Here is a 25,355-nt window from a genome sequence, read left to right on the forward strand (position 1 = left end):
AGGAAAGGTTTATGAGTTTATATTGCTACCTACTTCTTTTGCCTTGTGAATGAGTAGAGGAGAAAGGTGGTCTACGCGCATGAGTCACCATGTGGACCCGGTGGGCATTTTGGCTATACCACGCGCGTGATCCAAGGTTTTTCCCGCTTTTGTTACTATCGGTCTACCCTCGCCTTTACCTTCGTCATTCTAAGTAAAAATGTCGCTGTTGTTGGGTAAATAACTTCGTCGTTCCTGCAGTTTTTAAAGCGCGATTTCCCTACGAACACCAAAATAACTTCACCGTTATTTTGCGTAGTGGCCTTTTGGGATATTATCGTTCGCATCTATAACGTTTGAATGGATCTATTCTTAAGAGGCATTTTCAACGGTTGTCTTTATAGTCTTAAAGGGTGTGTTGAACAGACATATTAAGCATATAAAAACAGAGACCTATTTATGTGTTTGACACAACACATAGAAAACAAACAAAAATCATCGGTTCGCATTTTTTAATTTATATTTACAGTTCCATTTCGTTTCTTTCTTCCTCTTTCCTACTTTTACTATTTTGCTGGGCAATGAGAGTGTTCGTGTGGCTTGAATCTCTTTGAACGTGCAATTCTTAGAGATCGACGGTACGTCGGGCTGTTGTATCCTGGGGGTGATTGTGGCCACTAATATGCTGCATCAGGATGAGTTTTTGCAGAGGCGTAAATTCACCTTAAAGAGAACGACATAGTCCGTGCTCTTCTCGCCGTATCGAAAAAGGTTTCTCTTAGTTATCTATATTTAGTTTTTTTTATAGAAATCAGGTACACCATTTTTTTATTTTGGAGGAAAAATCATCAATTCCTGCTTTTAAAGATGGCATCCCATGATGTGGTTGTTTCAGATTCCTTAGATCCCAATAAGCCTTTTCAATTCTGTGGTGCTAATTTTAGGAGATGGAAAAAGATGTTCTTCTATTTATCCACAAAAATGTAGCCCATGTTTTGACAGATTCGAAACTATGAAAATCAGAACTTGAACCGGCACGTTAGGTGTTAAAAAATAAGTGGAAATTTTTTGATTTTCTATTCCAAAACCTTATTTTAAACTGCCTTTCCGACGAGTAGTACAATTTCTATAGTGATTGTAAGAATTTCAAAACACTTTGGAATGCCTTACAAAAGAAATATCATACGGAAGAGGATGGATCTAAAAGGTACGATGTTAGTAAATATTTTAGGTTGTATATGGTGGATGAGAACACGGTAATTTCTCAAACCCACGAGTTGCGAAAATTGGTTCACGAAATTCTTGTAGAAGGTATGACTATTGGTGAACAATTTCATGTTGAAGCCGTGATTGATAAATTACCACCTTCATGGAAAGAATTTAGAAATTCTCTTTTGCATAAAACTAAAGAACTTTCTATGGAGGCCCTTCTTGTTCGTATTCGATTTGAAGAAGAAAATCTCAATCAAGATAAGAAAGATGTAGAGAATGTTAGTAATGTGCATGCTATTTCTATTGTAAGAAACCCAACCTAGAAACCTCAAGGGAATCTGAAGCTTAAGAAGAAAATGATGACGAGGAAACAGAACCAAAACCGAGATACCTCTAAGAGTCAGAACTAGAACCTTAAAAAGAATGATTATTGTAAGGTTTTTGTTACATATATGGTATGAAAAGGCATATTGCTTGGTTGTGTCGGTGTAAGAAAAGTACACAAGTACCCAAGCCAACGTGACAGAAGAGCTACTTGTGGTTATGATCGCTAAAGTGAATGTTGCTGGCTGGTGGGCCGACACAGGTGCTTCTCGTCATTTATGTTATGATAGGAGATGATTCAAGACATATGCACCAGTCGATGGTGAGAAGGTGTTGTTAGGAGACTCTCATACCACTAAGGTACTCGGAGCTACGGATGTTGAACTCCGATTCAGTCTGGGTGGAAAGTGATGCTGAAGGATGTTCTTCATACTCATAAAATAAGGAAGAACTTAGTTTTGGGTTTTCTGTTGAATAAGGCTAGCTTTAAACAAAGCATCGAGTCTGATCATTATATTGTATCTAAGCATGGATCCTTTGATGGAAAAGGATATGCTTGTGATAGAATGTTTAAACTTAATCTTGAAATAAATGAAATTTCTTCTTCCGTTTATATGCTTAATTGTGTAAATTCATGGCATGCTATATTATGTCACATAAATAAGAAGCATGTACATAATATGAGTATACTTGGTTTAATTTCAAAAGAAAAATTAGAAGATTTTCAAAAATATGAAACTTGTAGTATAGCCAAAATCTCCAGAAAATCTTTTGGAAGTGTTAAAACAAGCTCAAACTTGTTAGAGTTAGTCCATACTGATATTTGTGAGTTAGATGATATTTTAACCTGTAGTGGTAAAAGATATTTCATATCTTTCGTAGATGATTTTTCTACATACATAATTATTTATCTAATAAGACAAAAGAGTGAAGCCCTACAATTATTTAAGAACTATTTGTTAGAAGTTGAGAACCAGTTTAACATGAAAATTAAAGGACTTAAAAGTGATAGAAGTGGTGAATATGAATCTCTAGAGTTTACTGATTTTGTCAAATCTTTTTATACATGAAACAACTACTCCTTACTCCCCCGCCTCAAATGGGCTTGTAGAAAAGAAGAATTGAACATTAGTTGAACTTACTTATACCTTACTCCTAAGTTCAAGATCCCCTTCTAACCTATGGGGTGAAGCAATTCTGACTTCAAACTATTTTCGTAATAGAATACCAAACTATAAAACTAAAATATCACCACTTGAGTTATGAAAAAATAGGAAACCTAATATGACTTACTTTAGGGTATGGGGATGTTTAGCTTATGTTAGACTTGCTGATCTTAAAAGACCCAAATTAGGAAGTAGAGCCTTAGAGTATGCCTTTATGGTGTTTCACTTACATATAAAACATATATGTTTCTTGACCTAAAAAACAATGTTACAGTTGAATCAGTAGATACTGAAGATTTTGAGGACAAATTTCCTTTTAAATCTATTAGTGGGGATACCGAATCTATTGGAAATACTGGGGTTACTAAATATAGTCTCGATGCAAACACTAAAATTGAGATCGAACCAACAAGAAGAAAAAGGGCTAGGCCAAAGATTTTGGCCCTGACTTTCTATGCCTTTAGCTTAGAAAAAGATCCATCTTCGTTAGAGGAAGAAGTGTCCTCTTCTGATGTTGAATTTGGAGAAAAGCCATTAATGATGAGATAGAGTCCTTAATGTCAAACCAAATATGAAAACTGGTAGACTTACCTCCAGGATATAAAACTAGGGGTGCAACTCGGGTCAGGTTGGGTCAAATTAAGGCCAACCCGAACCCAACCCGAAGGACTACTTGGCCAACCCTAACCCGACTCTCAACCCGATGTTGGTCAACCCAAACCCAACCTGGCTATAACTTTACCAACCCAAACTCGACCTGATTTACCAAATATGATAGTGTACACACCCCATTTTGTCAAGACCGGACTAATGATAGATTGTTGTAATGATGGATCCTATTATGAGTCCTGAAGCTTCTCAGGTCGTTCTTTCGATATCTCTCTCAGTATTTCTCAAGGTTTTTCCAAGACACAAAGTTACCCAAACCACACAAACAACCCAGACACCCAATATCCAAGACAACCTGCAACCAAGTTTGTATTCAGAACCATCCAAGTTCACCAAAACCTTCCAAAAGAGCCATGAATTGGTCAAACAAAGGTCCCAAGGATAAAACCCAATAGATCGACACTCACTTTTTATAGCAAACACAACATCCTGAAGATCTAAACACCAAAACTCAGCAAAAGCTCCACCGGAAGCCATTTCTGGGAACTAGAACCACCTTTCGATTACCAGAAGCCACTTTTTTAAATCGAGAACCATTTTGGCTACCGGGAACAACCTTCCTAAAGCCAAAGATTACTTGTCAAGCAACCCACAAACCAGAACAAAAAACCGGGAACCCGGTACCAACTTTCGGTGACCCAAAACCCATTTCCAAGAGCCGAAAACCACTTTTGGTCATTAGAAATCACTTTCTGGGAACCAAAAGCCACCCTCGGTTAACAAGAAATACTCCTTAGGAACCAAATATCACATTTGGCTACCAAAGATATTTAATCAGAAACCAGAAACCATTTACCAGCAACCGATAGCAAAATCGGTCACAAAAAACCATAAAGTAACTACCAAAAGTTACTTTTTCACTGTTCGGAACCATTTTTCGGCAACTGGAGATTAGTTTGGGTCACCAAAACAACTGTTTTGAAGTGCACCAGCCCTCCCGCTCCCAGAAATCCACTCCCGGAAGCCTGTAATGACATTCCAGAACCCTGAAACCTCGGATACACTAACTAGAACCCATTTGTGGTGGTGGGACCCACCTCCCAAAATCTCAGGGGGAGTCCGTGGGACATTAAAATCGCAGGGGAATCCTCCCAGCGATTTTATTTTCAAAATCTATATATAGTGGCTCACCCCTCCCTCATTTTTCATTCCTTTCCCACCTCTTCACTCCACCATTTGCTTTTACTCTGGTTTTCACACCCCCTTTTCGGTTGTGACACCTCTTTAGCATTAGTACCTCCCTTTTGGTTAGTACACCCCTTTTAATTTAGCACCCGTCCCTCATTGGTGTTCACACCCCTTTTTCCCCGTTTGGTTTTAGAAAACCCTAGAGAGAGAAAGGGAGAGAAAGTTATTGAAGCTTGAAGAGATTTCCGAACGAGTTTCTACTGAAATCTCTTATGCTATATCACCGGGTATCAGAGTTTTGCAGAAATTTCCTCTGACATAACATGGTACGTCAAAGTTCTGCCGAATTTCTTAGGATTTAGAGCAGCACCAACCTTAGATTAGGTTACTGCGTTCTGTATTTCCATTATAAACTCGGTAGGCTAGCTACGGGGTTTGAGGATCCTTTCTGCCCCAAACTCTATAGCCTAAATCCCCACCACCTTTTTCACAGGTAGAGTTCCATTCTCTCTCCTTATCCAATCACTCTATCTCTGGCCCCATCATGGGTCGAAAGAGACAAATAAGAGAGCTTTACGCTCCTAAAGTGTTGGACAAACGGAGAGAACTTAACTCTTTTCCTATACTTTATGTAATTTACTTTTTGTCATTTATATTCCGCTCCATCGAGATCAAGGTGGTGGCTATGAGATTTGGGGATCCTATAACCCAGGTCATATATTTGAAACCCCTCTTTCTGGTACTTTGCTTCCTTTAATTTACTTTTTGTCATTTACATTTCGCTCCATCAAAATCGAGGTGGAGGCTATAAGCTTTGGGGATCCTGTAACCCCAGGTCGTGTAGCGAAACCCCTCTTTCTGGTACTTTACTTTCTGTAATTTTCTTTGTCATTTACATCCTGCTCCATTGAGATCGAGGCGGTGGCTATAAGATTGGGGGATCCTATAACCCCATGTAGTGTAACGAAACCCCTCTTTCTGGTACTTTACTTTTTGCAATTTACCTTCCATCATTTATATTTCGCTCCATCGAGATCGAGGTGGTGGCTATAAGATTTGGGGATCCTGTGACCCCAGGTCATATAGTGAAACCTCTCTTTCTGGTACTTTACTTTCTATAATTTACTTTCTGTCATTTATATTCCCCTCTTTCTTCCTCTTTTTCTTGAACAAAGGCAATATCCTTAAATCCGGTTATTTGTACGCAACAAACAATTTGATTAAAGATAGACCATCCTTCTAGGTGCTTGACATCGAAGTGTTGTGCCGTCTATCTCAAACATTTTGGTGTTATTGTCTAAACACACTAGATTAAATAAGTTCCCTTTAGTGTAAATAAAGTCTTAAACAAAGGCTACTTCCTTAAATAGGTTAATTGTACGCAACAAACAATTTGATTAAAGATAGACCGTCCTTCTTGGTGCTTGATAGCGAAGTGTTGTGCCGTATATCTCAATCATTTTAGTGTTGTTTATAAACATACTAGATTAACAAACTTCCCTTCAATGTAAATAAAGTCTTAAACAAAGGCTACTTCTGTATAATCTGATTATTTGTATGCAACAAACAATCTGATGTAAATAAAGTCTTAAACAAAGGCTACTTCCTTAAATCTTGTTATTTGTACACAACAAACAATCTGATTAAAGATAGACTGTCCTTCTAGGTGCTTGACAGCGAAGTATTGTGCCGTCTATCTCAATCATTTTAGTATTGTTATTTATAAACACACTAGATTAATGAAGTTCCCTTCAATGTAAATAAAGTCTTAAACAAAGGCTACTTTCTTAAATACAATTATTTGTACACAGAAAACAATCTGATTAAAGATAGGCCGTCCTTCTAAGTGCTTGACAGCGAAGTGTTGTGCCGTCTATCTCAATCAGTTTGGTGTTGTTGTCTATAAACACAATAGATTAAAGAAGTTCCCTTTAATGCAAATAAAGTCTCACACAAAGGCTACTTCCTTAAATCCTGTTATTTGTACTCAACAAACAATCTGATTAACGATAGACCATTCTTCTCGGTATTTGAGAGTGATACAAGGAAGCATGACTGTGATGCCCACTAACATCCGAGAATTGCAGTGACGTCTATCTAAATCATTTTGTTGTGTTGTTTATAAACACATTAGATTAAAGAAGTTCCTTTTACTGTATATGAAGTCCTAAACAAAGGTAATTTCCTTAAATCCGGTTATTTGTACGCAACAAATAATCTGATTAATGATAGACCGTCCTTCTAGGTGCTTGACAACAAAGTGTTATGCCGAATGATTGTGATATTAAATAACTGCAAGTGCACGGATCGCGTGTAGTTATGAGCCGAACTCAGGAAAGAGCTTATTGTGATTTCTACCCTTATACTATTTGGAAAATAAACTTATGATATATTGTTGCCTGGAATGGACTCAGGATTTCTGTGGACTACAACTTCGGATCCAACAATATATTTAAAATTTATAAACTAAATAGACACGGGTCGAAAAGAATAAAGAAACGGTCACAAATTTAACCCTTATATTTAGCCAAAGTAAACCAAAAAGGAATTCTACTAATTAATTAGCCTAATTATAAAATCTAAATCTAAATCCTATATTAATTGGAAAATTGGATTTGAAAAACTACTCTAAACTAAATTGGAAATTGATTATAAAAGGAATTGAAAATTAAATTGGAACCTTAATTCAATTAAAAGATAACTTAGGGATAGAATCCACCATGGGTTTGGATTGGATAATCAATTAAACCAATTTTTGCATTAGATAGTGTATTTGATAAATCCGGTCAATGGGAAATAAGATCAATGGATGTCATTGCCCATGAGTGATTGATCAAACATACGATTCAATTTTATAGATTATATAAGAAATTATATTTGTTTATCGGCAATTACTCGTACGAAAGGGGAAATCCAATGGCATGAGTGATTGTGATCCAATTGTAAGCCCAATGGTACATCCCTCTCTTGTTTTGATGATCAACAAACCCAAATTGATGGTAGTTTGCTAATGGCTTCTCTAGTGTTGTGATTTAGACAGGTTTCATTCATGTCAACACTTGAAGCTAGAATAATAAGGGCTAGTCTTGGAGAAAGTCAAGTCTTGGTGGTCATCCTTCAAGCCGTATGGTGTATTGAAGAATCAAGGAAGCCACAAGTACAAGAATGTATCTGAAGACTATCTCAAGACAAAGGAAGACTCATGCAAGCACCCAATAAGATTGAAGATCAAGAAGACTCAATGTTCATATGTTTAGAATGCAAAGGAGTCATCTTGGCATTTAATGTTTGCATGTTTTGATGTTTCCAAACCATATTTAAAATTATTTTTCTAAGTGTATTAATGTATTTGAAAACACATGTTCAAAGCCCAAAGACCAAGGCCCTAAGTCCCTCTCACAAATATTATAAAACAAGGTTTTAAAGCAGGGCCGGTCGACCGGGCTAGGCCGGGCGACCACGGGATGCTACCTGGAATTTCAGGGCATCTCAAAATTTATCGGGCCGGTCGACCGGGCCAACTCGGTCGACTGTTGGATTATTTCTCAATTTTGAGAAATCATTCGGGTTGGTCTCCGCGGACGACCGCTACCCCCTTGGTCTACCGCGATATTGTTTTCGAGCCAAAATATTTTTTCGAACAGGTAGCCCTCGGCGGGCAACCTTGTTGACCCCGATTGACCGCAGCGATAAAAATTTTGAAAATTAAAAAGAGGTGCATGATAAAGGCAGGCGACCACGACAGCTTGGTCGACTGCGCTGGATTGGCGAAAGAGCCGTTTAAACTTGCCAGTGGTAGGTGTAACTACCCCACCTACCCAGTTTTATTACGATTTTGCCATTGAGGGTTTCTTAATCAACTATGAGTATTTAAACATGTAGAGAAACCTCATTATATACCTTTTGAGCATTTTATCAAACCATAGAGTTTTACTCTTTGAAATCAAAAGGATTTTTCTTCAAATCTCTTGAGCATTCAAACTTGCATTCATTTCTTGCCAAGAGGTTCTCCCTAAGCTTTTAGTTTCAATCATTGGGAGTTTTGTGAGCTTTGAGAGTTGTATACGCCTACAAGAGGCTTGAGTGTTTTTCATTTTTCTTCATCCTTCTTTCATTTGTTGTTGAGATTGTAAATAGGAGTTTCTTGCTTCAAGGTCGGAGTGCAACAAAGAAAAACATCATTGGAGGTGGATTTGTAATACAAGGGTATGTACACTTGTTGAGGTGGTGAATGTTGTATAGTCTTTGTGAGGCGGCGTCAAGGAGTCTCATCATAGTGGAGAAAATCCCAAGGAAAGGTGAAGTACTTGGGTAATGGAGTAGGTCAAGTTGTGACCGAACCACTATAAATCATTGTGTGGTCTCCTTACTCTTTCTCCTCTCTCTTGTGGTGTTGGTAATCTCTTTCCCTTCTATTTTGAATATAACTTGAACAAGGGTTAGAACTAATTAGGCTAATCTCACTTGCCCTAGCTTTTCAAATAGAAAAATTTAAAAATACCAATTCACACGTCTCTTGGTTGTTGCCCTTTGGGATTTCATTTGGTATCAAAGCTTTAGGCTCTTATAGAGTTTTTTTAATCTAAAAATCTACAAGAGAAAGATTTATGGCAACCGAAGAGACCTCCTCATCTATTCCCCCTCCTCTTCCAATAACTTCTTCCGGATACATGGAAGGTCATGGCTCAAATAGACCTCCATATTTCAATGGATTAAACTACGGATATTGGACAATAAGAATGTCATTTTATTTAAAATCCGTGGACTTTGAAATTTGGGAGGTAGTCCAAGATGGGTACATTGAACCCACAATGGATAGGCAGGAATGGAGTGTCGCCGACAAGAGAAAGGCTACATTGGACGCCAAAGGAGTGACACTAATATTTTGTGCTCTCTCTCCTGATGAATTCAATAGAGTCTCAACTTGTAAGACGGCTAGGGAAGTTTGGACCACACTTGAGACAACCCATGAAGGGACAACTCAAGTGAAGAAATCTAAAGTTAATATGCTTATAAGTGATTTTGAAGCATTTGAGATGCGTGAAGGAGAGTCTATCTCCAACATGTTCACAAGGTTTACTAATATTGTAAATGAGTTGAATGCTTTAGGAAAGACATACAAATTATGAATTGGTCCAAAGGCTCCTAAGATGCTTCCCGAACTCATGGGATCCAATGATCACGGCAGTAGAGCAAACAAAAGACTTGGACTCTCTTGAACTCAATGATCTCATGGGTAACCTCATCACTCATGAGATGAAGATGAAGAAGAGGGAAAGATAAAGAAAAGGGAAGAAGGAAGAATCAAGAAAGAAGGATGTGGCTTTCAAAGCCAAGATTGACAGTGAAGAAGAAGACAGTGAGAGAGAGAGAGAGTTAAATATGGAAAACTTAACTTCGAAAATAGCTCTCATCTCCAAAAGGAACTCTAGGTTTGGGAGATTCAATCATAAAAATAGGAGCTCAAGAAGGAGCATCTCCCCAAAGAGAGATAAAGACAGAAGAAGAAGAGACAATAATGATGATCCTATCCGGTGCTTCGAGTGTGGCAAAGAGGGTCACATTCGCACTTACTGTCCGTTATTGAAAAAGGAGGATAAAAGAAAAGGAAAAGATGACAAAAAGAAAAAGAGTTTTAGTGCTAATTGGGATGGCCTAAGCGACACATCAGAGAGCAAATCAAGTGGAGACGAGAAATCCAACTTTGTATGCTACATGGCAAGTGATTCCTCCAAGCTCAATGGGTGTTTGAGCTCAAGATCCACAACAGACAAATGATATTTGGATAGCGGATGCTCAAGACACATGATGGGAGACCCCACCAAATTCTCAAGCATTATCTTGGGAGACAAAGGACATGTCACTTTTGGTGACAATGGCAAAGAAAAAATCATTAGGGAAGGTACTATTAAATTCAAAGACCTTAGCATAAAAAATATTTTTCTTATTGAAGGCTTGCATCAAAACCTGCTAAGTATTAGCCAACTATGCGATGTTAATTGTGAAGTTTTATTTAAAAACAACAAATGCATAATTAAGAAAGAAAATGAAAGCAAAATCAAATTTGCAGTGGCTAGAGACGAAAGTCTATATTCTTTGGTCCTAGAAGAGCTAAAGGACCAAGACGTGAAATGTCTCTCCTCCGTGGAAGACAATTCATGGATTTGGCATAAAAGGCTAGGCCATGCGAATATGGATCTAATGTCGAGACTTGCCTCAAAAGAGATTGTAAAAGGTTTACCGAAGTTGAAATATGAAAATGATCTCGTCTGTAAAGGTTGTCAACTTGGTAAACAACATAAAGATTCTTTTGAACCCAAGCATATCATATCTACTTCTAGACCATTACAATTGTTGCATATGGATTTATTTGGTCCCATAAAAACATGTAGTCTTAATGGCAGAAGATATGTGCTTGAATTGTTGATGATTTTTCTCATTTTACTTGCGTTTGTTTTCTTGCTTCCAAAGATGAAACTTTTGAAAATATTTATACTTTATGCAATAGATTACAAGTTGAAAAAGGTTGCAAGATTTTAAAAATTAGGAGTGATCATGGAACCGAATTTGAAAATATTCACTTTAGTTCATATTGCAAAGAACATGGAATTGATCACAACTTCTCAATACCTAGAACCACATAATAAAATGGTGTAGTGGAGAGGAAAAATAGAGTTCTTCAGGAAATGGCTAGGTCTATGCTTCATGACAAAAATGTTCCTAGAAATTTTTGGGCAGAAGCTGTTAATACGGCTTGCTACGTCATAAATAGACTTATGATTAGGCCTCACACTCATAAAACACCTTATGAACTTTGGAATGATAGAAAGCCAAATATTAAATATTTCAAGGTGTTTGGGTGCAAGTGTTATGTCCTGAACATCAAAGACAACCTTCACAAATTTGATGCTAAATTCGATGAAGGAATTTTTCTTGGATACTCTACTAGAAGTAAATCATATAGAGTATTCAATAGAAGAACACTATGTGTTGAAGAAGTCATTCATGCGAAATGTGATGAACTTAGTGAAGAAATGAAAAGATCACATGATGATGAAGATTACGAAGTTATCCCTTGAAACACAAACCAAAACGAAATTGAAAATGAAGTGCCTGTTGATAATATTAGTGAAACCTTAGAGACACTGGAGCTAGAAAGTCCTCCTAAAGATGTTGATGATCAAAGGAAAGGGAAATAAATTCATCTGGTCACCCAAGTACCCAAATCATTGGTGATACCTCTCAAGGAGTCGAAACTAGGTCTCATTATAGAAATGTGTGTGAGTTTGCTGCATTTTTGTCATATATAGAGCCTAAGAGTACAGATGAGGCGGAGAAAGAAGATTTTTGGATTATTGCCATGTAAGAGGAACTAAATCAATTCGAAAGAAACATAGTTTGGAAATTAGTTCCTAGACCTAGAGACCATCATGTGATTGGCACTAGATGGGTCTATAGAAATAAGTTGGATGAACAAGGGGAGATTCAAAGGAACAAAGCTCGATTGGTAGCCCAAGGTTACAATTAAGAAGAAGGAATCGACTATGACGAAACCTTTGCACCCGTAGCCCGGTTAGAGGCCATTAGGATGCTTCTTGCATTTGCTTGCCATAGAGAATTCAAGCTATATCAAATGGATATCAAGAGTGCATTCCTAAATGGATACATAATGGATGAAGTTTATGTTGAACAACCTTCCGGATTTGAAGATTTCAAATTTCCTAACCATGTCTATAAGTTGGACAAAGCCTTGTATGGATTAAAACTCGCAGAACTTGGTATGATAGGCTTAGTTCATTCTTATTAGACAAGGGCTTTGATATGGGTAAGGTTGATAAAATCCTTTTCATCAAACGTCAAGGAAATGGCATACTCATTGTACAAGTATATGTTGATGATACCATCTTTGGATCAACAAATGAGAGTATGCGTAAAGAGTTTCCTCAATGCATGCAAGATGAATTTGAAATGAGCATGATGAGAGAACTCAATTATTTCATAGGTCTACAAATTCATCAATTGAAAAATGGCATATTCATTAATCAAGAAAAATATACTAGAGAATTGCTTAAAAAGTTTGGGATGGATACCTCTCTAACGAAGCCTACTCCTATGAGTACATCCACCAAACTAAGCAAAGATGATCTCGGCCCATCTAGTGATCAAAAGAAGTATAGGGGTATGATATGGAGTCTACTATATTTGACTGCCAGCTGATATGACATTATGTTTAGTGTTTGTTTATGTGCTAGATTTCAGTCAGACCTTAAGGAATCCCATTTGCAAGGTGTCAAAAGAATATTCAAATATCTCAAGGGGACTCCTAGCCTAGGTTTATGGTATGAAAGTTCCAATAATTTTAACCTAGTAGAGTATTCAGATGCTGACTTTGCCGGATGTAGAGTGGATAGAAAAAGTACAAGCGGCACTTATCATTTTCTTGGTAGATCCCTTGTATCTTGGTTTAGTAAGAAGCAAAATTCGGTCGCCTTATCCACTACAGAGGCCGAATATAATGCGGCAGGAGCTTGTTGCGCACAAGTCCTTTGGATGAAGAACACCCTGGAAGACTATAGTCTCAAATTTGATTGTGTTCCAATTCATTATGACAACACAAGTGCGATCAATCTAACCAAGAACCCTATTCAACACTCTAAGACAAAGCATATAGAAATAATGCATCATTTTCGTAGAGATCATTCACAAAAGGGTGACATATCAATTGAGTATATTCACACCGATGCTCAACTTGCTAACATATTCACCAAACCTCTAAGTTAAGAGAGATTCTGTGATCTTAGAAGTGGTTTGAATATGTGGTCACTTCAAGAGGTAAAAGAATTTTAAACTGGCATGCATATACATATATTCTATATACTTTAATGGTTGTGTGTATGGAGTGCATGGTTTTGATGTCAAGTTAATTTTAAAATCTACTCAATTTGTACTCTTAGTCCTCTTACTTTGGAAGATGAAGAGTGTACACTCATTTTTCTAATTAAAATATTTAATCAGTTGGCTTATTGCCTCATCAAGACCATGAACATGTCTATTTGCTTGATTAGTACTATAATTACTAAGGCATGCATTCTATAAAATACGGGGAGAAAAATGTTTTACATTTAAAAAAAGGGGGAAATTTTCATTTGTTCTATCTTTCCCCATTCTTTTTGATGTGACGAATGGGGGAGAAGAAGGGTAGATTGATTATGTATGCATGTATGCTCACTTGTTTCATTCGTTGTTCTCCATGCATATGATTTCCCTAGTCACCATAATAGCCACCATGTTAGCTCTACGTATGCTTCTCTTGTACTCATTGTCATATGCTCTAAATGATTGTATATATCTTAATAATCATATTTATAATAAGCATATACTGAGGGGGAGACACAATTTGCATAAATGTGTTATTAAGGGGGAGCCTCCAACCCCATAATCAACCCCATAAATATCTTGATGTCACCCTTGGATTGAATCTTGGACGGTTGGAGAGAGCCTTGGTTGAGAGAGAAAAAGAAGAACTTGAAAGAGTGGAGAACAAGAGAGCCTAAGAGAGAGTGGAGAGCATAGAGAGAATCAAAGAAGAGAGCCTTCACTTCAATATATAGAGAGAACACCCTTCTATTTTCAACACCCGAGAAAAGACACAAACTTGGCAAGTTTGTTGTATTTTTGGCAACAACCACCTGTCTTTGGTAATTTATGAACTTCCACCATTTGTTTGTATTTTCACCAACTTCTTTTTCTTTTCCTCATACTTTTAGCAACTTTGCACTTGCTTTTGGTAACTTAAGCAACTTTTGTTGACTTTTTCTTACAACTCTTACATGGGAATGGGTAGCTTTCCTTTTTCCTTCCTTGGTTGGTGGGTCCCATTTATATTAAATATGCAAACAAGTTAGTAAGTGGGTCCCACTTGCATTATATGATATATACAATACATTATATTTTGATTTCAAAACTGTGGACTGCTATTTTGAAACTTCAAGTGGGTCCCACATGTGTTGTCTCTTTTCTATGCAATAATATATAAGCAAATGTTTTATACTTGCATCTCATAATTAAGAAACAAAATTTTAACTTGCCATCCAAACATAGACTCGTGCAAGCAGTAGATGACCTCCACATTTCTTTTTTCTTCTTTTTTTCAAAGGGCATGGTGGACCCCACTTAAATGAATGGATTCCAGTGGAAAGAATCAACTAGTAGTTATCCCACTCCTTGACCGAACCATGCTATAATATGAACCGTTCATTATAACCACAAAATATTATAGGCACTAAATTTTTGTCTTGTTATAAATGATTGTTCAAGTGGGATAATGTAAGACCTAATTTGGGCAGTCATCGATTATAGATCACGGTCTAGATTGACTAAAAGAATAAAATGTGATTTGTTAATAAAGGTTTTCCTTGCTCCTTTTAATAAAAAATCCCTTTCTTTCCCTCGTAAAGACTTCTCCTTAATTCTCACTCTTCACCTTCGGTAATCGACTAGCTTGAGATCGCCTCTAGTAATCGACTAGCTTGAGATTGCCTCCGTTTCTAGGTGCTCATTTGACTTGTTCAAAAGGGGTTACGCCTAAGAAGTAGATTTAGGGGCAATCTCAATCTTTTGAGCATTACCGTCCATCAATGATTGAATTAAAGAAAACCCTTTACTTTTCTTCATAAAATAAATCCAATCCCTATGGCGAAAGAGCTTTCGTTCAATTTACTTGCTTTCTTTACTGCTTTATATATTTATATTCAATAATAAGCAAAAGACCTACTTTCTTTACTATTTTTACCTTTCCTTCTGTTTGGAATCTAACTCAAGAATAAGCTTAATTGTAAAAATGAGTTTAAGATAAATTTTGCTAAAGGTTTCCTAACACCCACAAATTCAAGTCAAGAGATTGGGTTTCCCGAGCATGAGGGGTGCCTAACACCTTCCCCTCATGTAACTGAAATCCCAAAAGGCAACTCGGGCGGGGGGGGGGGGGGTGAATTGGGTAATTAAAATTTTCAATCAAATTTAATTAAGATTTTGAAAATATCACAAGTTTAAATCTAACTTTTGTTCAATTAATCATAAACATAAATAAATGTTAGATGTTTTTTTTTATGGGCAATAAAGGTTAGATGTTACCAAACACCCAAAGGAGGCAAGAAGGAGATTTTCTTACCCCGCTACCCAAGTACTTGGTCTTTCCTTGGGATTTTCCTTCACTATGTTGGACCTCTACAAATGCCGAGTCTCAAGTTTTACAAAGTATACCACCTCCAAGGGAACAAACCTCTTTGCAAATGCCTCTAAGAAGATCAACCCTCTTCGCACACCGCATCCAAGGGAATCACTTCTCTTCGCGAACCACCTCCAAGGAGATTAACCCTCTTTGCAAACCGCCTCGAAGAGACTCCTATTTGTGCCAGATTCACCTTTGTTGTTGGGCCGAATCATAGATCCTGATTACAATGGATAGGAAGAAGATGAAGCTTACGCAATACCTCTTGATAGGCTAATACAAATAATGAATAGCTCACAATCTCTCCAAAAGATTACACTAATAAAGCTCTATGGAGAACCTCTTGTAGAATGTAAATACACAAATTAAAGCATGAAGAGGATTTTTGGAACAACCTTAGATTTCAAAGATTAATCTCTTAAAGATGTGAAACTGATATTGCAAAAGGTTATTTAAAAGGTCAATGATATGATATAAATAGCCCTAGCAAAGATATTACCATTTGGGGGCAAAATCGTAATAAACGGGCCAAGAAAAAGCAACTCACGCAAGCCCCAACGGCTACTTTGCCATTCAGGGCGGTCGACCGAGGTGTCGTGGTCGCCCGCTCTTATCGGGCGCTCCTTTTTATTTTGAAATTTGAAACTGTCGCGGTCGACCTGGGGTGCCGCGGTCGCCCATCGAGGGCTTTCCTAACATTTTTATTTTTTGTCTAAAACCTATCCACGGTCGGCCGAACCAATAGTGGTTGACCGCCAAGACCTTTCTGGATGACTCCTGAATTTCCAGGAGCTCATCCATGGTCGACCGAGGTTGCCTCGGCCGACCGGCCCACTTTTATCCAGTAGATGATGGAGTTTCAGCATCCATTCCACGATCGCCCGGGATGCCCCGGTCGACCGATCATGTTTTGAAAACTTGTCTTTACACATTTGAACTTTAGGGCTTTGGCCTATGGTCTTTGGTCTTTTGTCCAAGATTTTCAAACACATTTTTGGATATGTAGGTGGTTTTCAAAGATGTCAAGTTTGTTTTGAAAATCATTTGAAAGTGCAAATACATTTTGACAAAAGGACTCCAATACAATCTATAAAAAGTAGAACCTTGAGTCTTCATGGATTGTCTTGGTTCCTTAGCACTTTCTTGGACATCTTCAACTTGTGAGTGAACTCTTCAACTTGCTTTGGGCCTTGTGACTTTCTCCATTCCTTGAACATCTTCAATGATACATGAGGTGGTTACCAATGTTAGTTCATCTCCGAGCTTCTTTTAGCACTTTGCAAGGCATACTTGTGGAATCTTTAACTTGAGCTCTTAACTTGAACATTTTCCAAGGATTATGTATCCAATGTATGTACAATGCTCGTTTGGTTCATTGTGCATGTTGATCCGCAAGTTAACACACTAGATGTGCTAACTTTGGTTTGACATTTAAGTTTCCTGTCTAAGGCACAATACTACAAACCAACACATTAGTCCATAAAGGCTAATCAATTTGGGTTAGCTAGCATTAAAACAACAAGGTAAAGGTGATTAGTTGAACCCATGGGGAACCTTGGGCTAACAGTAACCATATCCCTTACCTAGATTTTTTGTCGACACCATGCCGAAAATAGAGTTAATCAGGGGCTCAGGCCCCAGACTAGACAAAAACATCGATCGTTGCCTTTATTGTGACATTCAAATTTTTATCCCAAATTCACTAGAAATGCAGATCATGGGTCCTAGGCCCTAACCAAGATGACGACTTTGAGAACCTCTCTTTTCTTGTGAAACTCGGATCCTTATACAAGTTCCCGTGAAAGAGAGGGTTTGAAGAAGGGAAAATGTAGAGGGGAGAGGAGAAAAGGCTAGGCCAAGGCAAGATGGGTTTTCTCTTAGGGGTCCTACGAGGGATTTTGTGGTGGAGCAAAAGCAAGGTTCTTTTTCTTGAGGAGAAAGCTAGGGCAAGGCAAGAGGGGCTTTCTCTTGGGGGGATCTAGGAGGGCTCTTCGTGGTGAAGCAAAAATGGTTTTTCCTCATCTTCTTTTTTATTCAAGGTTTGTTCTTCTTCCATTGTTCTTCTTCTCCATAAAGGTTTCTTTTTTGCAAAAGAAGCATTGTATTGGAGGATTTTCCAAAGGGGTTTTACTTATACTTGGTGTAGAGATTTAAGGGTTGCTTCATGGTTACATAGAGGTTGGAGAGAAGTGTGTTATCTGTGGATTTTACTTGTGGAGGTAACATTGTACTATTTTGGTTTTAAATAGTGGATTGTGTGTTGCCTTGTCCGTGGAGTAGCCCATTGTGGTGAACCACGTATATCTTGTCTTCTCGTGGTTGCTTGTGATTTGCTCCCTTTGTTGTTGTGGCTTGTTGGCATATTTCTCCATCTTGTAGTGCATTGATCTTGGGTATTTTCGTGTGTTCGCCGGTGGTAGATTGGCGGATGTTATTCAGGTCTTGGCCCGCTACAATGAGTTTGGGAAGCTTTCTTCTCTGTTTTATCATTTGAAATCACATCATTCTCTCCATTCACTGCCTTCATAATAGATTCTGATTTTGCAGCACCCTTCATCGCCGTTAAGGGCCCTGTTTGTTTGTCAAAATAAGGCCTTCTTTGCGTGGCGTGTTTCTTCGTCAAAAAATTGTTGAACAGTGGTCACGGTAGTCGTCACAGAGAGAGAGAGAGAGAGAGAGACTGTGTCTGTACCTGGATGTCGGCTTCAAAACCGGTAGAAGCGGGGGCTAATGTGGACTGAAAGGGGGGCTAATTTATCAGCTCCTATCAAATAAGCAAATATATCTTTAAGGTTGGATGTGAATAAAACAAGGGCATTGATATTCCCCCAGGATAACCACTTCTACTCTACAGCAGGTACAACACTGCTCCAAACCGGTCTCTCTCCATGAACGGTTGGTGGGCTTAACATGAACGGTTGGTGGGCTTAACATGAACGGTTGGTGGGCTTAACAATTACTTTGTTTGAATCTGTGAGCAAGGTAGGTGCCACCCAGTTTTTCAAAATGAACCGTATGGCCGACACCATAGGATGATCCAAACCGTCCATTTAATGGGCCACAACATATCCGGTTGTGGGCTTCGGGTAAATCGGGGGCTAATGCGGACCGAAAGGGGGTGAATTTATCAGCACCCTATCAAATAAAGCAAATATATGTAAAGTTTTTTTTTTTTTTTTTTTGTGAGTAAGTTAGGGTTAGGCAGACCCCGACCATAATCATTTAAAAACAAACTTCAAAGAAAAATCAAACTTAAAAGAAAAAGAAGAGCATATATATATAAAGCAAGAAGAGCATAAAGCAAACTAAAAAGAAAAAGAAAGTCTATATACCATAGATTCTTATAGGATAGAGCTTGCAAGATACCTGTGTGATTCTACTCGCTCTAGCTCTAGAGAAATTTTTTTCTATTACCAAGGAAATATGGCGGATGCTATCCTTGGTATACTGCTTAAGAATTTGCACTCTCTAATCCAAAACGAGTTTCAGTTCCTAGGGGGTGTTAAGAAAGATATGGAAAATCTTTTGAGAATAGTAAAAAGGATTCGACTTATACTCCCAAATGGAGAGGCCATGGCAGTCAAGAATGAGGAGCTGAAGTATTGGCTCACAGAGCTTTCAGATGCAGCTTATGATGCGGATGACATCTTGGCAGACTGGGCTGTGGAAGATCAACGAGTAGAAGTTGCAAGCACAAGTGGGTGTGGCAACATACAAGTAAGCAATACCTTCTTACCTTGTTTTCATTTCCGACGTAACACATTTCGCCATAAGATAGGAACTAGGGTAAAAGAGATCCTCGGGAGATTAAACTCAATTGCAGAAGAGAGGCAAAAGTTCAACTTGGAAGTAACAACTTTGAGTTCTGAGAATGAAGAGAGAACACCTACTATGTCCTTAGTAAATGAATCAGAAGTTTATGGCAGAGATGTGGATAAAGAAAAGATTGTGAAACTACTGCTAGCCGATGTGAGTAATGAAAATGATGTCCCAGTTATTGCCATTGTTGGCATGGGGGGCCTGGGGAAAACCACACTAGCTCAATTGGTCTACAATGATCAGAGTGTAAAGAGCCATTTTGAGCTAAGAATGTGGATTTATGTGTCTCAAGATTTTGTTGTTACTAGAATTGTAAAAGCAATTTTAGATTCTGCAACTGGAAGTTCAACTGATCTTACACAGTTGGATGAGATGCAAAAACGCCTCCAAGATAGAATATGTGAGAAGAGATTTTTACTTGTACTTGATGATGTATGGAGCGAAGATAGAGAGAAGTGGGGTACTCTGAAGAAGATCTTAACATGTAAAGGAAAAGGAAGCAAAATCGTTGCAACTACTCGTAAGGAAACAGTTGCATCAGTGATGTGTGCGCTTCCTGAATCCCTCCACTTGACTGGTTTATCAAACAGTGATTGTTGGTCTCTGTTTGAGAGTCAAGCATTTGAAGTAGGGAGAAGTAAAGAGCATCCAAACTTGGTTGAAATTGGTAAAGAGATTGTCAAGAAATGCGGGGGTGTGCCGTTGGCTGCAAAGGCATTAGGAAGCCTCCTACGTCTCAAAAGGGAGGAAGCTTCGTGGTTGTCAGTAAGAGATGGACAAATATGGGAACTACCAGAAGATGAAAATTTGCCCATTTTGCCCACTATAAGATTGAGCTATACTAATTTGCCATCTCCTCTAAGGCAATGCTTTTCCTTTTGCTGTGTGTTCCCTAAAGGCTTTACAATTGTGAAAGAAGAACTTATTCTTATGTGGATAGTTAATGACTTTGTTACCCCTAACACAAGAATGGAGTTGGAAGACACTGGCAATGAGATTTTCAATGATTTATTACAGAGTTCTTTCTTCCAAGACATAGAAAAAGACTATGACGGAAATATAACAACGTGTAAGATGAATGACCTGGTGCACGATCTTGCACAGTCTATTATTGGGAATATGTGTTATGTCGTGGATTTGAAAAAAAGGGATAATATTCCTCCATTGACTCGATATGTCTTTTCTGATGATCAGTATTCATTATTAGAATGTCCGAGCTTATATAAAGCCAAAGCCATACGGACGATGCTATTGGGGAGAGTATATGGTATCCAGATCCCTAGCGACATCAAGGAACTAAGATACTTGCGATGCCTAAATCTAAGTGGAGTTAATATTAAAGAGATCCCGCATTCAATATGCAATTTGAAACAGCTAAGATACCTCAACCTGTCAAATAATGATTCCATTGAAACATTACCTGAATCGATTAGCTGCCTACAAAATTTGCAAACATTGAAACTAAGAGAATGCTCTGTTCTTAGTAATTTGCCCAGGGACATGAGAAAAATGAGTAGACTAAGACATGTAGATACGTGCGGTTGTATATCATTAACTTGTATTCCCATTGGGATTGGGCAGCTGAGTAGCCTCCAGACGCTATCAAATTTCATTGTGGGTGAAGAGGAAGGACGTCGCCCCATTGAGTTGCACAATCTAAATCTTAGAGGAGAACTATCAATAAAACAACTTAGCCTAGTGAGAAGTGCAAAAGATGCCGAACAAGCAAACTTGAAAAGCAAGAAAAACCTCAGAAAATTGGAGTTATCATGGAAGGATGATCCTGGTGATGTTGAGATGCAGGTAAAAGTGTTAGAAGGCCTTGAACCGCACTGCTATTTGAAAGATTTGTTGATACAAGGCTATGCGGGTATTCGATTTCCAGGTTGGATGCAGACTTCGTCACTTGCAAATCTAGTTAAAGTTTCTCTTATTGATTGCCAAAGATGTGAAAATCTCCCACCACTTGGGCAGCTTCCTTCACTCAAGATTCTTGAGATAGATAGAATGCGTGCATTGAAGCAGATCAACAATGAGTTTTATGGTAATAGCAAATCGAATGGATTTTCATTTCCATCTTTGAAAAAACTTTGGCTAAACGGTATGGATAATTTAGAGATGTGGGCATCGGTGGAGGAAGGAGGAGCTTTTCCTTGCCTCAATGAATTTGAGATTGAATACTGCCGAAAGTTGATTACCTTGCCATGTTTTCTGCATCTTACCTCCCTTCGCATTAAATATCTTGATGAGATGTCATCCTTTCCGGAAAGGTTTCTTCGACACGGTAATGTACTCCAACATTTATATATTCATCGTTGCAAAAAGTTGAGGAGTCTTCCTAGGGAGCTGGACAATTTCATTGCCCTCAAGACACTGAGTATTAACGCTTGTGATGAGCTGGTGTCTTTGCCGGAGGGATTACGAAACCTCACATCTCTCGAAAAGTTGGAGATTATAGGTTGTGATAGTCTAATATCTTTGCCCGAGGAACGGGTACTACATGCCTTGATATCTCTTCAAACATTGCTTATTTCATCATGTCCAATCACTTCTTTGCCGAATGACTTGCAGTACCTCACGGCCCTCAAGCGGCTGGAAATTGAATATTGTGATGAGTTGGCATCATTACCTAAGGAAGGGGTACTGCAGGGCTTGATATCTCTTCAATCATTGGTTATTGTGGGCTGTCATAAGCTCGTTTCTTTGTCGGATGACTTTCAACACCTCACTGCCCTCCAAAATCTGAATATAGGTTATTGTGATGGGTTGGCATCATTGCCAAATGGGCTACAACATGTCACCACACTGCAGATCCTAATAATTGAAAAATGTCTGATCATGGAGAATTTGCCAGAGTGGATCGAAAAGCTCACCTCGCTTCGATATTTGTCCATCCGTAATTGTGGTAATATGACTTCTTTGCCCGCCGGACTACAACGCCTCGCTGCGCTCAAACAACTTTATATTGAAGATTGTCCTCATTTAGCGAGACGATGCAAAAGGGAGAGAGGAGAGGATTGGCACAAGATAGCCCATGTACCATTTATCACCATTGAATGATGTCACTGCCAGGTTTGTTATTTCCTCATCCCCTCTTTATCTTTTAATAACTTGTGTTGTTACACTCTCTTTCCCTTAATCCATGTACACCAAATAATGTTAATATACAGCAAATGCCTCCTTCCTTTAGATTTTGCTTTCTCAACTTATGTGGAATTGCATATGCTTTATTCCATCATTTATTCTTACAAATTGTCTTATGTATCATCTTACAAATTGTCTTATGTATCATTCTTTTTACTAATTAACGTTCTATCCATTAATAATTAATATCCAAATTATGTTCAACTTACTTAGCAAGAATCATGATTTAGCTTTAAAAAAAAAACTTTTTTAAATCATATTTTTAGCAAGTCCCTAAATACTACTTATGTTTACATATTCTAGGCATTAAACTTTTTTTTAATGAAAATAAAAAGATGCCAGTCGTGGGTAATTTTCCATGCACATTTCTTGCAGTCTCAAAACTTTATTTATTCAATATTCCTATGGAAACTTCAATTGTTTTTAACATGATAAAAAACAAACGATATTTCCTGGAGATATATATATATATATATATATATATATATATATATATATATAGAGAGAGAGAGAGAGAGAGAGAGAGAGAGAGAGAGAGAGAGAGAGAGAGAGAGGAAAGGGTTCCTGCTAACGTTAGCGTAAAACAAGGTGGGCCCACATTGTTGGGGGATCCAAAGCATGCATTTGGAAGGCCCTTTCATGGATAGGGTGTCCACAAAGAATCAGCTCCATTGGATCATCTTAGGGTGTCCATTTGTGGGGTGAAAAAATGGGCAAATTAGTGGACAAATAGTATATGTCCATTTTCACGCTTACAAATGGACATTCTATGATGATCCAACGGAGCTGATTTTTTGTGGACACCTCATCCCTGTTGAGGTCTTTCAAATGAATGCTTTGGATCAGCCCAACAATGTGGCCCAGCCTTATTTTACGCTAATGTTAGCAGCTAAGCTGCTAACGTTAGCAGGAACCCTTTCCTCATATATCTGTCTGAATTAATAGACACAATAGTTTGCAAATGAGGGATTTTCATAAAGAGAAAATCTCTTCTTTTATGTTAATTTCAGTGAGAGGATCCTATAATATTGCCTGTCTATTTACACTCCTCCAAACTCCACTATTTTGTTTTCTTTTCTAATACACTGGTGGTTGTTCATTGCTTTCAAGGTGTGGTAGTCATGTAAACCAAAGCCTACTTCTGGGTGCATCCTTGCCTTGCTGTTAGCATATGTTCTGCTCCATGTTTGGCTACAATTAGGAGGGTTTTCCACAGGCTTGTGGCTGAGGTCTATGCTGGTTTATGTATGTTCATTCAGGTTATGGTCTACTCTTGGGGCAGAGGATTGCTGCTTAGTGTTTGCTTCTATTTTCAGTCACGTGATAAAGGCTCTATTGTGGAAGTTTTATGGGTTGTCTCATTATAATTTGTGCTAGAGTTGTTCTCTGATGTTGTGTTCTTGTATTGTGTTATCCCATGTTATGTCCAAGTAAAGCCGGCTAGTCCTCCTCTTGGATTTTCAATAGATTTCTGATGTGGATTCTAGTTGGAGACATAGTTTGCAAGGGCTTTCTTACTTTCTTCATCAAAATTTAGTGAAATATATTTCTCATAAACATTAACAGTATCTCCATTTGTATTTTTCTAGAGACTTATTAGTACCACTAAATTCTGTACCTTCTTTTCTTGATGAATACTGCAATCACTAAATTTTCTACACTCTTGTGTCTCTATTTACGCCCTGTAATTTTTTTTTTCTTTCCGCAATGTAGAGGGGAATGATATAATTATAGTTAATTTACAAGGATATTATAGTAACTTGATGGTCCCTCTGAGTAAAAATTAAATAGTGCTGCTTCAAGTTATCTTTGATAGAATAATTTTCCTTTCCAAACTTTTGCAGAAATCCTGCAATTCAAACAGGGGCTATAGTGTGTATTCCAAATTCGATTGGATCCTGCTATTGCTTTACCTAATTAAAAATCTTTTATAAAGTTATACTAAGTGTGTTTTCAGTGGCTATTTGGGGAACACAATCACTCTCGCTCTGGCAAATGGGCTTAGGGTTCAACAAGAGAGAGGAGTTGTAGATCTCATTCGTTTGATTTGATTCCTTGGAATGAGATTTTTTTTCGTTTTGTTGTATTAGATGTTAATATTGAACCGCACATGTTTAGCCTTAGAATTTTTATGCCATTACAAAAATATATTCATGTTTTGGAAAGTGAAACGAACTTTTTCAAAAGAGTAATGCTAGGGAAACAGAGAGTAGAACCTACGGAGACCGAACAAATTGATTCTTGCCACAACATGCGAAGTGATCTGAGAAATCCCTTAGATTTAGGAGAATCAAGAAAAAGTAATAATTTGTGTACACATGGCATTTTCTCATTACAGGTCCCATGCTTGGTGGTACTCTCGATCTCCATATCAATTTCCATTTCGAAATTGCAGGACCCATCGGATTAAACTAGGGTTTTTGTCTATGTCCCACGTGATAAACTCCAACAAAAATACACCATCTATCTATGTACCAATCATTTAGTATCAGATCCAAAGGATCCATTAAACTATATGGGTCCGGTGACAATCCTAGTGTCAACCAGAACGACCCAATAATGGTCCGAGTGAATCCTAATTAGAATATTCTTCCGACCCTTTGTTTGGTGTGCAAATTCACCTCCGTTCAAACTCATGCTGCCCGTCAGATCATCCTAAATCCGACAAGAAGAACCCAAGATGA

At 38.0% G+C, this 25,355-nt stretch overlaps 1 protein-coding gene across 2 annotated transcripts in view; it reads left to right on the forward strand.

Annotated features, from left to right (window-relative positions):
- LOC143880140 (putative disease resistance protein RGA4) overlaps window positions 1-24,373 on the forward strand; it is a 56,844-nt gene extending 32,471 nt beyond the window's left edge. Inside the window, exons 1-2 of one of the 2 annotated variants that reach the window (XM_077382912.1) lie at window positions 19,005-22,599; window positions 23,782-24,373. In XM_077382912.1, coding sequence (XP_077239027.1) covers window positions 19,132-22,587 — 3,456 coding nt within the window. In that variant the 5' untranslated portion in view covers window positions 19,005-19,131 and the 3' untranslated portion in view covers window positions 22,588-22,599; window positions 23,782-24,373. Of the gene's footprint in view, window positions 1-19,004; window positions 22,600-23,781 lie in introns of those variants that run through there. The other variant, XR_013251505.1, reaches the window with a different exon arrangement.
- Window positions 24,374-25,355: the final 982 nt, after the last annotated feature.

Source organism: Tasmannia lanceolata, unplaced genomic scaffold (assembly GCF_043159265.1).
Source record: "Tasmannia lanceolata isolate RefF3 unplaced genomic scaffold, GAP_Taslan_0.1 ptg000006l, whole genome shotgun sequence".
Classification (NCBI taxonomy): Eukaryota; Viridiplantae; Streptophyta; class Magnoliopsida; order Canellales; family Winteraceae; genus Tasmannia; species Tasmannia lanceolata.